The following is a 14,134-nucleotide window of genomic DNA, read 5'->3' on the forward strand; positions in this document are numbered from 1 at the left end:
TTTTCCTTGATTCAGTTTGTTTTCCTTGATTTTTTTTCCCCCTTGTTTAATTGCTTTTCACTATTTCATTTCCTCTTCTTTTTATGGCTTCTTAAATTGGAACCTTAGGTTATTGACTTTAGGCCTTTCTTGCTTTCTATATGAATATTTAAAGGTATAAATAATCTGAGTGCTGTTTAACTGCATGCCAGAAATTGATACTATTTTCTTTCATTATTATTTCAAAATATTTTCTAGTTTCCATGTGATTTCTTATAGGCCTTTTCTGCGTGTTGGTTTTGATTTTAATTCTGCTATGGTCTTTAAAAATCTTTCAAAATTTGTTTTATAGCCCTGGGTATGGTTTATCTTGATGGATGTTTTATACGTACTTGAAAAAAAAATGTATGTACTGCAGTTAGGTGCAGTGACCTGTAAGTTTCGTTTTGGTTATAGTGGTTCAGATCTTGTATGGCTTTGCTGATTTTTTTTAATGGTCTAATAAGTGTGTAAAAAATCTTCAAGTCTGTAGATTTGTCCATTTCTCATTTTAGTTCCCTCTTTTTGTTTCATTTATTTTGGAGCCTTTATTAGATACATATACATTTGTAATTGTTACATCTGCTGATCCTTGTCATAAAATGTCTTTGTATCTAAGAGTGCTCTATTTTGTAAAGTCTTTTTGTCTGTTTAGCCATTCCAGCTTTCTTAGGCTTTGCATGATATTTGTATGATACGTCTTTTCCTACCCTTTTTCTTTTGCTTACTTGTATTTAAAACATATCCCTTGTTGACAGCATGTAGTTGAACCTTGCTTTTTATATTCTCTGCCAATCTCTGCCTTTTGATTTTAGGGGAGTGCACTTCCACATAATATACTTACTGAAACCGGGTATATTTGCAATTGCTTTTGTTGGGGGAGGTCTCATGTATTTTGTTCATCTCTTTGTCCTTTTCTGTGTTCTTTCGGGTAGATCAAATATGTTTTGGTATTACACTTCCATGCCTCTGGCTGGCTTTTAGCTGCTGCTTTTCAGTCCAGGCCTTTGGTCTTTCCCATGTCTGTATCCTTAAGAGATCTGCCAGGGATATGGGCAACCTCACTCTGGACTGATCCCAAATATCCTACCTTTTCAAATTTGGCTTTTTCTTGATTGGACGTTCTCTTGGTTGCTGTAGACCTTTGTTTTTCAGAATTCCTATGAAGTCATTTTCACTACTCTCTACTTGTTTATAATGTTTTCGTGGCAGGAGCAGAGGCTTGGAGCTTCCTAGCCCACCATCTTGCTGCCGTCACTCTCTCCGTCCTTAATTCCTTACTGTTTTCCTTTCAGGAGCCGGGAATCACAATGAGGTGGAGACTCTTCATGAAACAGGAGTCAGACTCCTTTCATTGGGAGAGCTTTCGTGCTGGTACATCAAGAAACACGTTGTGAGCAAATTAACCAGAAGTCAGGACTCCGTGATAAGTATTCACGGAAAGAATTCTCAGTCCCCCAAACAACATAACTCCCCTGCAGGAGTGTCCATTCAGGCTTCTGTGGAAGACAGCTGTTTAATGACTCTTCTAGAGGATCATTCTAATGTTATTGAAAATCAAGAATTTCCAACTGGGAGAGCTCAGAATTCCTGGAATAAACTCTATCTGAATGGGACTCAGAATTATCAGAGAAGTTGTAAGCTGACTCCAGTGAAAAACAAGTTCTGTATATTTGTTCCATGTGCTAATATTTTCAGTTGTATCTCTCCTCACCTCGATGATGACACGGTGTACAAAAGAGAGAAAGCTCACGGCAACAGAGAGTGTGGTAGAGATCTCTTAAAGGCATCACCTCTGGCCCCGTGCAGTATCATTCAAACTGGACCGAAAACCTACCAGTGTAACGAACGTGAGAAAGGATTCCGTGACCACACCAGCCTTGAACTTCATCAGCAGGTACACTTGGGCAGGAAGTCCCCTACATACAGGATACATGAGAAGGGCAGTGGTTACAGCTCAGCTAGTCCCATTCAACAGAGTGTCCTCCCAGGGAAGAAACGCTATTGGTGTCACGAGTGCGGGAAGGGCTTCAGTCAGAGCTCAAACCTGCAGACTCACCAGAGAGTCCACACAGGGGAGAAGCCCTATTCATGCCACGAGTGCGGGAAGAGCTTTAATCAGACCTCACACCTGTACGCCCACCTGCCCATTCACACCGGAGAGAAGCCCTACAGATGCGAGAGCTGCGGGAAGGGCTTCAGTCGTAGCACAGACCTCAACATCCACTGCAGAGTCCACACGGGAGAGAAACCATATAAGTGTGAGGTGTGCGGGAAGGGCTTCACCCAGAGGTCCCACCTTCAGGCCCACGAAAGAATCCACACTGGAGAGAAACCATACAAGTGTGCAGATTGTGGGAAACGCTTCAGCTGTAGCTCAAATCTTCACACGCACCAGCGCGTCCACACTGAGGAGAAACCCTACCGATGTGAGGAGTGCGGCAAGTGCTTCAGCCTGAGCTTCAACCTTCACAGTCACCAGCGCGTCCACACGGGAGAGAAACCCTACAAATGTGAGGAGTGCGGGAAGGGTTTTAGTTCGGCCTCAAGCTTCCAGAGCCACCAGAGGGTTCACACGGGAGAGAAGCCGTTTCGATGCAGTGTGTGTGGGAAGGGCTTCAGCCAGAGTTCCTATTTCCAAGCCCATCAGAGAGTCCACACTGGAGAAAAGCCCTACAAGTGTGAGGTGTGTGGGAAGCGCTTCAATTGGAGCCTGAATCTTCACAACCATCAGAGGGTCCACACGGGAGAGAAACCCTATAAGTGCGAGGAGTGCGGGAAGGGCTTCAGTCAGGCCTCGAACCTTCAAGCTCATCAGAGTGTCCACACGGGGGAGAAGCCCTTCAAATGTGATGCGTGTCAGAAGCGATTCAGTCAGGCCTCCCATCTTCAAGCCCATCAGAGAGTCCACACGGGAGAGAAGCCATATAAATGTGATACATGTGGTAAGGCCTTCAGCCAGAGGTCGAATCTCCAAGTCCATCAGATAATTCACACTGGAGAGAAACCATTCAAATGCGAGGAGTGTGGGAAAGAGTTCAGCTGGAGCGCCGGGCTCAGTGCTCATCAGAGGGTCCACACGGGAGAGAAACCCTATACGTGTCAGCAGTGCGGTAAGGGCTTCAGCCAGGCCTCACATTTCCACACCCATCAGAGGGTCCACACCGGAGAGAGGCCTTACATATGTGATATATGTTGCAAGGGCTTCAGCCAGAGGTCACATCTTGTTTACCATCAGAGGGTCCACACTGGAGGGAACCTGTAGAATTGGAAGGTGAGGCATGGCCTCCAGCTAATCCACGTCTTCATCTCTATTGGAAAGTCTGTGCTCGTAGTTGTGGGAAGTTCCTGCAGAACTTGGAAACATCAAGGAATCTTCATGGGAAAGAAGTTCTGTAAAATGCTGTGTTTTTAAAGATCCAGTTGGGAGGTGAACTCTTTATACTAACATCAGGTTTCACAGAGGAAGGAAAACGTATTCTGTGAATATGGTCAGTGGTTATACCAGAGCTCTGAATGCCCCGACTCTCAAGATGTGACACAAGAGAAGAATCATTGGCATCTACCGTACACGAAGGTTATGGGCAGGACTTGAACAAAAGTATAATGATGGACAAACAATAGATGTCAACTGCAGTGTACCCTCCACATAGGGAGGGCTGTTTTTCACCATTCTGTCTCTACTGTGTAGAACTGTGCTTGGTTCCTAATAGGTGCCTGGCAATTACTGAACCAAGGGGAGGAAATCCCTCTAATTAGGACAAATATTTGAAAATTCTGGTTGGCTTCCTATCCTAAATTCATAACATACTCAAGAAGAATCCTGCAAGTCGCCTTAATAAGATTGTACTTCAATTAATATTTCCTGAAATCAGAGTCATATAATAGCCATCCACAATAGTTCTGAATGGCTGCCACCCTCCATCCAGCTTCCGTTATATGTACAGAATCACCCATTGTGTGCAGTGTAATATTTAGCATCATTAGTTTGTATTTTATAAACTGAAAGACTTTTTTAATCTAATAACATACTGCAACTTATATGATTGGAAATTTTGAACACTAATTAATTCCTTAGGGTTTTACTGAAACTCTGAAAGTGTTAAAAGTAGTTACTAGTAACAAAAAGTTTCTTAGTAAACTTGAATTGTTAATAATCGGTTTCTTTGCGTTATTTCCATTCAGGCTCAGGTCACATTGCCTTTTCTATTCATGGTCCTTCATCCAGACCTCTTTAAGCAGGAGCTTTGGCAGAAACCAAGGATATTAATTTTGTCACATTCCACCCCCATTGTTCCCCCTCTAAAAATGGGGTGGGGTAGACAAAAAACCTCTTGGATTTTGCTTGAGATTTCATTAAAGTTATCAGTTTAGATTAACTGTCATATACACAGCATTCTGTGTTCAACACCTATTAGTAGGAGTGAACATTTGCTGGTCAATAGGTATCAAAATCGTCTGCCCTGGCAAATCCTAGCATTAGAGGTTTTGCTTAGGAGATTATAGCAACAGTAAGGAAGATTGTACACAAAGATGTTTATACTGAATTTTTTAAAAAGGAAGTATCAGCAAAATATTTACATAAATATATTCTAATATATAGCCATGAAAAAATATGATATAGATGTATAATGACAGGAAAAAATTCGTCATCCACGAAAAAACTAGGTTAGAGACTTCCTGGTATAATTCAAGTAATAAGGGGATGTGTACCTGAAGATGTGATTATGTGCATAGCACTAATAGGTGGAAAGATATATTTTTTTTTTTTGTCTGTGTTGGGTCTTCGTTGCTGTGTGTGGGCTTTCTCTAGTTGTGGTGAGCAGGGGCTACTCTTTGTCGCGGTGCACGGGCTTCTCATTGCAGTGGCTTTTGTTGTTGTGGAGCATGGGCTCTAGGCTCAGTAGTTGCAGCACGCGGGTTCAGTAGTTGTGGCTCTCAGGCTCTAGAGCACAGGCTCAGTAGCTGTGGCACACAGGCTTAGTTGCTCTGCAGCATGTGGGATCTTCCCGGACCAGGGATCGAACCCATGTCCCATGCATTGGCAGGCGGATTCTCAATCACTGTGCCGGGAGGGAAGTCCCAGGTGGAAAGATATTAATATACCACCTGGTTTACTCTGGCATAGAGGGTTCGGATGATTTTTCTTTACCTTTTTGAAAAATTATTTACAGTGGCCATTATCCATTTTACCAAAGCAGTAAAACTGGGACAATAAAATAAATGAAAATCCCTTACAGCTAAATCTTAACTGCTCTATCTCATGGCCTGTAAACTTGTGTTACGGATGTACATAAAGCATGTTCACCATTGCATTATTGGTAATAGCACACGTTGCATTCATCGGTTGGATCTGACAAAAATAATTTGTGGCTTAGCCATTCTGTGGAATACTATGCAGAATCAAATGAGAAAAGATAAGTTCATAGTTACCGACATTAGTAGATATCCAGAATATGCTGAGGAAAGTGGGCAGAGACATAGAATTTTTTATGAAATGATATCTAAATTTACTGTGATGCCCTCCCTTTAAAAGTAACCAGATCATAGCCATACATACAATAATATCATACATGTATGTCATTTTATATATATATATATATATATATAAGAGATACCTAAGGGCATTATAGTAATTTTTTTTTTTTTTTGGCTGCACCTCATGGCTTGCAGGATCTTAGTTCCCTGACCAGGGATGGAACCTGGGCCACTGGTAGTAAAAGTGTGGAGTCCTAACCACTGGACCACCAGGGAATTCCCCATTACAGTAAATTTTTAATTTTTTGAAATGCTTCTATTAGAGTGTTTTAGCTCATTCTAAACACTCAGAAAAGATGTAAGAATAATAGAATTCCTTTATATCCTTTGGGTATCTAATGTGATTACAAGCAGACCTGTTTATCTAGTACCTGAACTGAGAACCCAGACAGCCTTGGCTTGTCTTTACAAATCGGTGTGGCCTCCAGCATGACAACTTCATACTAACTGGACACTATGTGGTGGCTCAAAAGTCTGCCAAGAAAAACCAGCGGAAGTACCATGGCCTTTGCTAATCTAACCTTGGAAGTAACAGTCAGTCTGCCAGTCAGTCTATTGAGACAGTCATAAAAGCCTATCCAGGAGCAAGGGGAGGGGACCTGAACCCTACTTCATGAGAGGAGTGTCAAAGAATTTGCAAACATATTTTAAGACTGCCATACATTGCTATGATATTTTCTAATCTACAGTTTATTCAGATTCCACAGTTGTCCCAATATATATATTGGTAGCATTTTTTTTTCCTGTATCAGGATCTACTCTTAAGGTGTGTCATAACCTGCATTTGATTGTCATGTTTCTTTAGTCTTTAATTCTGGATCAGTTCCACAGCCTTTCTTTGTCTTCCATGAAACTGGTAATTTTGAAGAACACAAGCTAATGTGTAGGGTGTCCCTAAATGGGGGGTTTGACTCATCATGATTAGATTCAGGTTAACTGTGGCATGAGTGTTCCATGAATGATGCATACTTCTCAGTGCATTAGAACAGGAAAGATGTATTTGTTTCATTGGTGATGGTGGCTTTGATCACTTGGATACACTGATAATTACTAGATTTCTCCACAGTAAAATTGCTGTTTGCCTTTGAAATTAATAACTAATTTGTGGGGAAATCTTGGAGACTGTGTAATAACTGCTTCATCATAACCTTCACCTACTAGTCTTAACATTCGTGGATATTCTTCTGTGAATCAGTTATTACTGTCATGATTGCAAAAGGATGACTTTCTTGCTCCATCATCCCTTCTGTATTTAGCAATTGGCTTTCTACTGTTAGAAGAGCTTTGCCTTCTCCCCCACGTCTCTTTCTCTATCATCAGTATGAACTCTTGTTTCCTGGTACAATAAGGTTGGGTTTATCTTGTATATTGCCTGCTGCGACCACAGATTCTATAGAGCCCTGAATCCTTTGGGGAAACCAAGACCTAGGGGCTGTATGTTCTCCTTGTTACTGGGATAGCAATCCTTCATGTATATGTGTGTGTGTAAAATATTGATAGCTTCCACTTCAAGTAACTATTGCTTTCTGGTCTTTCCCTATTCCATATTTAGGTCTTCAATAGTTGGAAGTAGGCTCCCAGTCATCAATCTGCTTACTCATTTGTTCAGTCCTCCAATATGCAGCAAGTAGCTTTAGAGTTGCTAAATAATGTCACTGCAAAACACACACCTGGCTCTGTTCAGGAATTTTTCTTTTACAGGTCTTTTTAGATCATATGTAGAGATGAAGTACTCTGTTTAAAAGTTACGTCACCTAGTTCTTTTTATCCCCGTTCAACCCAATTATATGATTCATTTGAAATAAAGTTAGATTCTTTTTTATGTTTATAGTCTCTTTCAGGTTCCCATCCCTCCCATCTTTTGATTTACAAAAATTGGGAAGTGGATTAAATTAAGGTGAAACTAGAATTCCCTAATATATTTCATTTGCATTGATTCCTTAGATATTTAAAATATTCTATTTACCTCCTTGGAAATACACAGTAAGTGCTTTTCACTGTTCCACATCCTTCATGAAATTAATCTTTAATGACTGCATTATATTCCTTTGAGTAGACAGACCACAGGAATGGAGAGATTGTAATGCATGATGGAAACTGGGTGGATTTACAAAAGCTGGATGGCTTATAAAAGGATATTTGTTTTATTCTTATATATTTCTTTATATTTGAAATATGCCAGGAATTTTAAATATATAAAATGAAAAGAGAAAGAGCTAGTGAGTATAGACATTTAGGGTCAGAAAATGTACAGCAGAGCTCTGTAGTTGATGTGCTTGCTTTGAGACTTGGACAATTTACTAATATATTTATAAATATTATATTTACTTATGTTAGTATATATTAATAGTATGTACTTATATGTTATTCATACAGTATATTATATATTCCTGCCTGTAAGTGAGGCATTCTTAATAAATATTCTGAAATTTCAATGAAGAAAGTTGCTTCCCCCCTCAAGGACTGTCTTTCAAATGGTCTCCTGTGTTCTCTCTCACACTCCTTGTACCACTAGGCGTGGACATGGGATGCGTGTCTTGTTAATTTCCGCTTCCGAACTATTATCTCCTTCTTCTCCCTAAATTCCAGCCCCCACCCCCCAGCATTAATTTTCATGTCATCAAACTACCCACCATTCCTTTTCCATACAGTCACCTACCAGTCTGTTCATTTCTGTATTTTAAATGTGTTGACCAAGTAAATTCCTACTGTACCAAAACTGCAACACATAAAGTATTAATTCTACACCAAATATTTAAAAAAAATTTTTTTAATTTAAAAACTATCCAAAACCGGCGACTTCCCTGGTGATCCAGTGGTTAAGACTCCGCACTCCCAATGCACGGGGCCCAGGTTTGAACTAGATCCTGCATGCTGCAACTAAGAGCCTGCATACCACAAGTAAAGATCCTGCATACTGCAAGTAAAGGTTCCGCATATAGCACCTAAAAAGATCCTGCATGCCACAACTAAGAAGATCCCATATAGCGCAACGAAGATCCTGCGAGCCACAACTAAAGACCCAGTGAAGCCAAATAAATAAATTTTAAAAATAAAAACACACTATCCAAAAGCATTGGTGAATGATCAAAAGTGGGCAGATCCTGGAGATAGGTCAACGCTTAGAAGAAGGAAATGACAGGGTCAGTTTTCTGCTTTTTATATGGCTTTTATCCTGAGAGCACATCCCAGTCAACTCTGTTTAGGGCAGCTAAAATTTTGGATTGTATCTTGGGCAGTACCATCTGGAAAACCGCAAAAGAGTTCAAGGCCTATACAACTGCTACTGGAAGATGAGGTGTGTAGGATAGCCTTGGGAAGAAGCAAGCCAGAGAGGGAAAGCCCCAAATTCTGTGTATAAGCATTTCCCCAAAGTCTGGCTGATTCTTTAACTATATAAGGCAGAGGAGACAAAGCTACCAAGCCAATAGAACTGAATTGAAATTTGAGCTGTCACCCACAGGAAAGAAACAATTTTCAGTCTGAATACAGCTAAATTGAGTAATAAAACTACTTTTTAAAAAAAGAAAATCAGCACCCTTTGGAGGAACATAATGGAATCCAGTTTCCTCAGTATATTAATGACAATGTCCAGGATATAATCCAAAGTTACTAGACAGATGAAAGAAACAGGAAAACATGACCCATTCTCAAGAGACAAGAGATCAATGGACATCTAGCCCTGAGATGATTCAGATGTTGCAATTAGCTAATTTTTTTTTTTAATTTTTGGCTGTGTTGGGTCTTCATTGCTGTGCACAGGCTTTCTGTGGTTGCAGCGAGTGGGGGCTACTCTTCGTTGCAGTGCACAGGCTTCTCATTGCAGTGGCTTCTATTGTTGCGGAGCACGGGCTCTAGGCACATGGGCTTCAGTAGTTGTGGTGTGCAGACTCTAGAGCACAGGCTCAGTAGTTGTGGCACACAGGCTTAGTTGCTCTGCAGCATGTGGGATCTTCCCAGGCCAGGGCTCGAACCCATGTCCCCTGCATTAGCAGGCAGATGCTTAACTACTGTGCCACCAGGGAAGCCCGATAATGATTTTTAAAAGCTATTATAAGGACTTACCTGGTGGCACAGTGTTTAAGAATCCTCCTGCCAATGCAGGAGACACAGGTTCGATCCCTGGTCTGGGAAGATCCCACGTGCCACGGAGCAACTAAGCCCATGTGCCACAACTACTGAGCCTGTGCACCACAACTACTGAGCCCATGCGCCTGGAGCCTGTGCTCCACAAGAGAAGCCACCGCGATGAGAAGCCCTCACACCACAACAAAGAGTAGCCCCCACTTGCTGCAACTAGAAAGCCCACATACAACAACGAAGACCCAACACAGCCAAAAAATAAATAAATAAAATTTAAAAAAAGAACCACTCTATTAAAATAAAATCTATTATAACTATGCTTAAAATGTAAAGGAGGGCTTCCCTGGTGGCACAGTGGTTGAGAGTCCGCCTGCCGATGCAGGGGACGCGGGTTTGTGCCCCGGTCCGGGAGGATCCCGCGTGCCGCGGAGCGGCTGGGCCAGTGAGCCATGGCTGCTGAGCCTGCGCGTCCAGAGCCTGTGCTCTGCAACAGGAGAGGCCACAACAGTGAGAGGCCTGTGTACTGCAAAAAATAAAAAAATAAAAATAAAAATTCTATGGGTTTCCCTGGTGGTGCAGTGGTTAAGAATCCACCTGCCAGTGCAGGGTCACAGGTTCGAGCCCTGGTCTGGGAAGATCCCACATGCTGCAGAGCAACTAAGCCTGTGAGCCACAACTACTGAGTCCGTATGCCACAACTACTGAAACCAACGCGCCTGGATCCTGTGCTCCACAACAAGAAAAGCTACCCAATGAGAAGCCCATGCACCACAAAGAGTAACCGCAAGCGCAGCAATGAAGACCCAATGCAGCCAAAAAATGTTTAAAAAAAATTCTAGAACTAAAAAATATCCTAACAAATTTATTAGATCACTGTAACAAAAGTGAAAATGACAGAGAAAAGTGTTTCAGTGAACTTTAAAATAACTTAGATGAAATGGACCTATTCTTTGAAAGACACAATCAAGAAAAAAATAGATAATCTGAATATACCTATATCTACTAAAGAAATTGAACCAGTGAGTAATTACAAAAAAGAATGCACCAGGCCCAGAGAGTTTCATTGGTGAAATTCCCAAACGTTTAAGAAAGAAATTATAGAAAATTGGTATTATTTCTTCCAGAAAATTGAAGCAGAGGGAATATGCTATGAGGCCAGCATTACCCTAATATCAAAACCAGATAAAGATATTAGAAGCAAGAAAACTACAGACAAATATCTCTCATGGACAAAGGTGTAAAAATCCTCAACAAAATAGCAAATCAAATCCAAAAATGTATGAAAAGAATTTATACCACAATCAAGAGGGATTTATTTCAGGTATACAAGGCTGGTTTAATACTTGAACATTAAATTAATCCATCACACCAATAGGCTAAATAAGAAAAATCACATGATCATATCAATAGATGCAGAAAAAGCATTTGACAAAACCTAACTCACATTTGTAACAAAAACTCAGTAAACTAGGAATAGAACTTTCCAAACTTGATAACATCTACCAAAAAACCTGCAGCAACATAATACTTAATGGTGGGAAACTGGATGCTTCCCCAAAGATCAAAGACAAGGCAAGAATGTTCACTTACACCATTCCTAGTCAACATTGTACTGGAGGTCCTAGCTAATGTAATAAAATAAGGAAACTTGGGAAGAAAGAAGTGGAACTTTGTTCACAGGTGATGTAATAGTCTATGTAGAAAATCCCAAAGCATTGAGGAGAAAATAATAACTCCTGCAAGTCAAAGTGATTATAGCCAAGTATAGAATACAATATACAAAATTCAACTGCTTCCCTGTATACCAGCAGTGAACAACTGGAATTTGAATAAAAAACAAAATACCACTGACATTAGCTCCAAAAATGAGAAATATTTAGGTACAAATCTAACAAAATAGGCACATGATCCATATGAGGGAAACTAAAACCTTGATGAAAGAAATATCTAAATAAATGGAGAGATATTCCATGTTCATGGACAGGAAGACAATACTGTCAAGATGTCAGTTTTCCTAATGTGATCTATAGACTTAATGCAGTCCCAGCCAAAATCCCATCATGTTATTTTGTTAATATTGACAATTGGATTCTAAATTGTATACGAAAAGGCAAAAGATCCAGAATAGCCAACAAAAGAAGAAGGTCAAAAGACCTGACTGTATATAGAGGTACAGACTTACTATAAAGGTGTAATCAAGATGGTGTGGTACTGGCAAAAGAATATACAAGTAGATCAGTGGAACAGAATAGAGAGCCCAGAAATAGACCCCCCCCCCCAACAAATACTAGTCAACTGATCTTTGACAAAGGAGCAAAGAGTCTTTTCAACAAATGACACGGAACAACTGGACATCCACATGCAAAAACAAATTAAAAAAAGGATCTAGAGACAGGCTTTACATACTTCACAGATCACAAACTTCAACGTAAAATGCAAAACTGTAAGACTTCTAGAAGATAACATAAGAGAAAATCTAGATGACCTTGGGGTGGGCGATAAGTTGTAGATACATAGAGCACTTACCATGTGTCCATGAAAGAAAAAAAATAATGTTAGACTTCTATAAAATTAAAAACACATTCTGCATAAGACACTATTGAAAAAAAGACAAACCACAGACTAAGAAAATTCTTACAAAACATATCTAATAAAGGATGTGTCCAAAATATACAAAGAACTCTTAAAAGTCAACAAGAGCTAACAAGCCAACTTAAAAATGGGCAAAGGATCTCAGTAGACATCTCACCAAAGAAGATATACAGATAGAAAATAAGCATATAAATATACGTTCTACATCATGTCATCAGGGAATTGCAAATTAAAATGAGATACTACCTATCAGAATGGCTATCAAAAAACTGACAACACGGGACTTTTGTGGTGGCGCAGTGGTTAAGAATCCACCTGCCAAGGTAGGGGACACAGGTTCAAGCCCTGGTCCAGGAAGATCCCACATGCCGTGGAACAACTAAACCCATGCACCACAACTACTTAGCGTGCACTCTAGAGCCCAGGAGCCACAACTACTGAATCCTGCATGCCTGGAACCTGTGCTCCACAGCAGGAGGAGCCACAGCAGTAAGAAGCCTGTGCACCGCAGCGAAGAGTAGCCCCCGCTCACCACAACTAGAGGAAGCCCACACACAGCAACGAAGACCCAACACAGCCAAAAATTAATTAATTAATTAATTTTAAAAACAAAAAACCCCCGACAACACCAAATGGTGTTAAGAACATGGTGGCAACAGGGATGATTTTTTTCATTTCCGGTGGGAAAGCAAAATGGTACAGCCATGTGGAAAGACAGTTTGACAGTTTCTTATGAAGCTAGACAGAGTCTTTCCATATGGACTGCAATCATGCTTCTAGGATCCTACCCAACTGGGTGGAAAACTTATGTATACTCAAAACCTGCACACATATTTATAGCAACTTTCATCATAATTGCCAAAAACTGGAAGCAACTAAGATGTTCCTTCAACAAGCGAATGGATATACAATCTATGGTTGTATACGTTAATTAATTTTAAAAAATACAATAACTGAAGTAAGTTCACTAGATTACTAAAATAGCAGAATGGAAAAAAACAAAATTGTCAGTGGCCTTGAAGATACATTAATAGTAATTATCAAATCTGAAGAACACAGAGAAAAAAAATCACAAAAAATTGGAGAGAACCTCTGAAATCTGAAGGATAATAAAAAGGTATAATGTGTGTGTATTTTGTTATTGTTTTTGTGGTACACGGCCCGCTCACTGTTGTGGCTTCTCCCGTTGCGGAGCACAGGCTCCGGATGCACAGGCTCAGCGGCCATGGCTCATGGGCCTAGCCACTCCACGGCATATGGGATCTTCCCGGACCAGGGCACGAACCCGTGTCCCCTGCATCGACAGGCAGACCCTCAACCACTGCACCACCAGGGAAGCCCCAATGTGTGTGTATTTATAGTCCCAGAAAGAGGGGTAAGGGGAGTGAGGCAGAAAAGAATTTGAAAACATAAAGACCAAAATTTTGCCCCATTTGGTGAAAGACATAACTTTACAGATTCAAGAAGCTCAGTGTAAAATGAACTTACCTACAAAACAGAAACAGACAGAGAGAGGACAGACTTGTGGTTACCAAAGTTTGGGGGAAGGGATGGATTGGGAGTTTGGGATTAGCAGATACAAACTCATATATAGAATGGATAAACAACAAGGTCTTAACTGTATAGCACAGGGAACTATATTCAATATTCTATGATAAACCATAATGGGAAAGAATATGAAAAAGAATGTAAATATATATGTATAACTGAATCACTTTGCTGTACAGCAGAAATTAATACAACATTGTAAATCAACTATACTTCAATAAAATAAATTTTTAAAAAAGCTCAGTGTACTCCAAATAGGAAAGACAGACCTATATACAACTGTAGTCAAACTGATGAAAATCAAGGATAAAAGTCAAATCATGAAAGCAGCTAAAGAAAAATGATATTGCAGAGG

General features: G+C 40.3%; 1 protein-coding gene across 4 annotated transcripts in view; it reads left to right on the top strand.

Moving 5' to 3' along the window:
* The window catches only part of ZNF235 (zinc finger protein 235), a 57,736-nt gene extending 52,174 nt beyond the window's left edge, over positions 1-5,562 (top strand). For all 4 annotated transcript variants that reach the window (XM_059999547.1, XM_059999551.1, XM_059999549.1 and 1 more), the window contains one exon: positions 1,314-5,562. In XM_059999547.1, coding sequence (XP_059855530.1) covers positions 1,314-3,283 — 1,970 coding nt within the window. In that variant the 3' untranslated portion in view covers positions 3,284-5,562. The remainder of the gene's footprint in view (positions 1-1,313) is intronic.
* The last annotated feature ends 8,572 nt before the right edge of the window (positions 5,563-14,134 follow it).

Source organism: Delphinus delphis, chromosome 20 (assembly GCF_949987515.2).
Source record: "Delphinus delphis chromosome 20, mDelDel1.2, whole genome shotgun sequence".
In the NCBI taxonomy this organism is placed as follows: domain Eukaryota; kingdom Metazoa; phylum Chordata; class Mammalia; order Artiodactyla; family Delphinidae; genus Delphinus; species Delphinus delphis.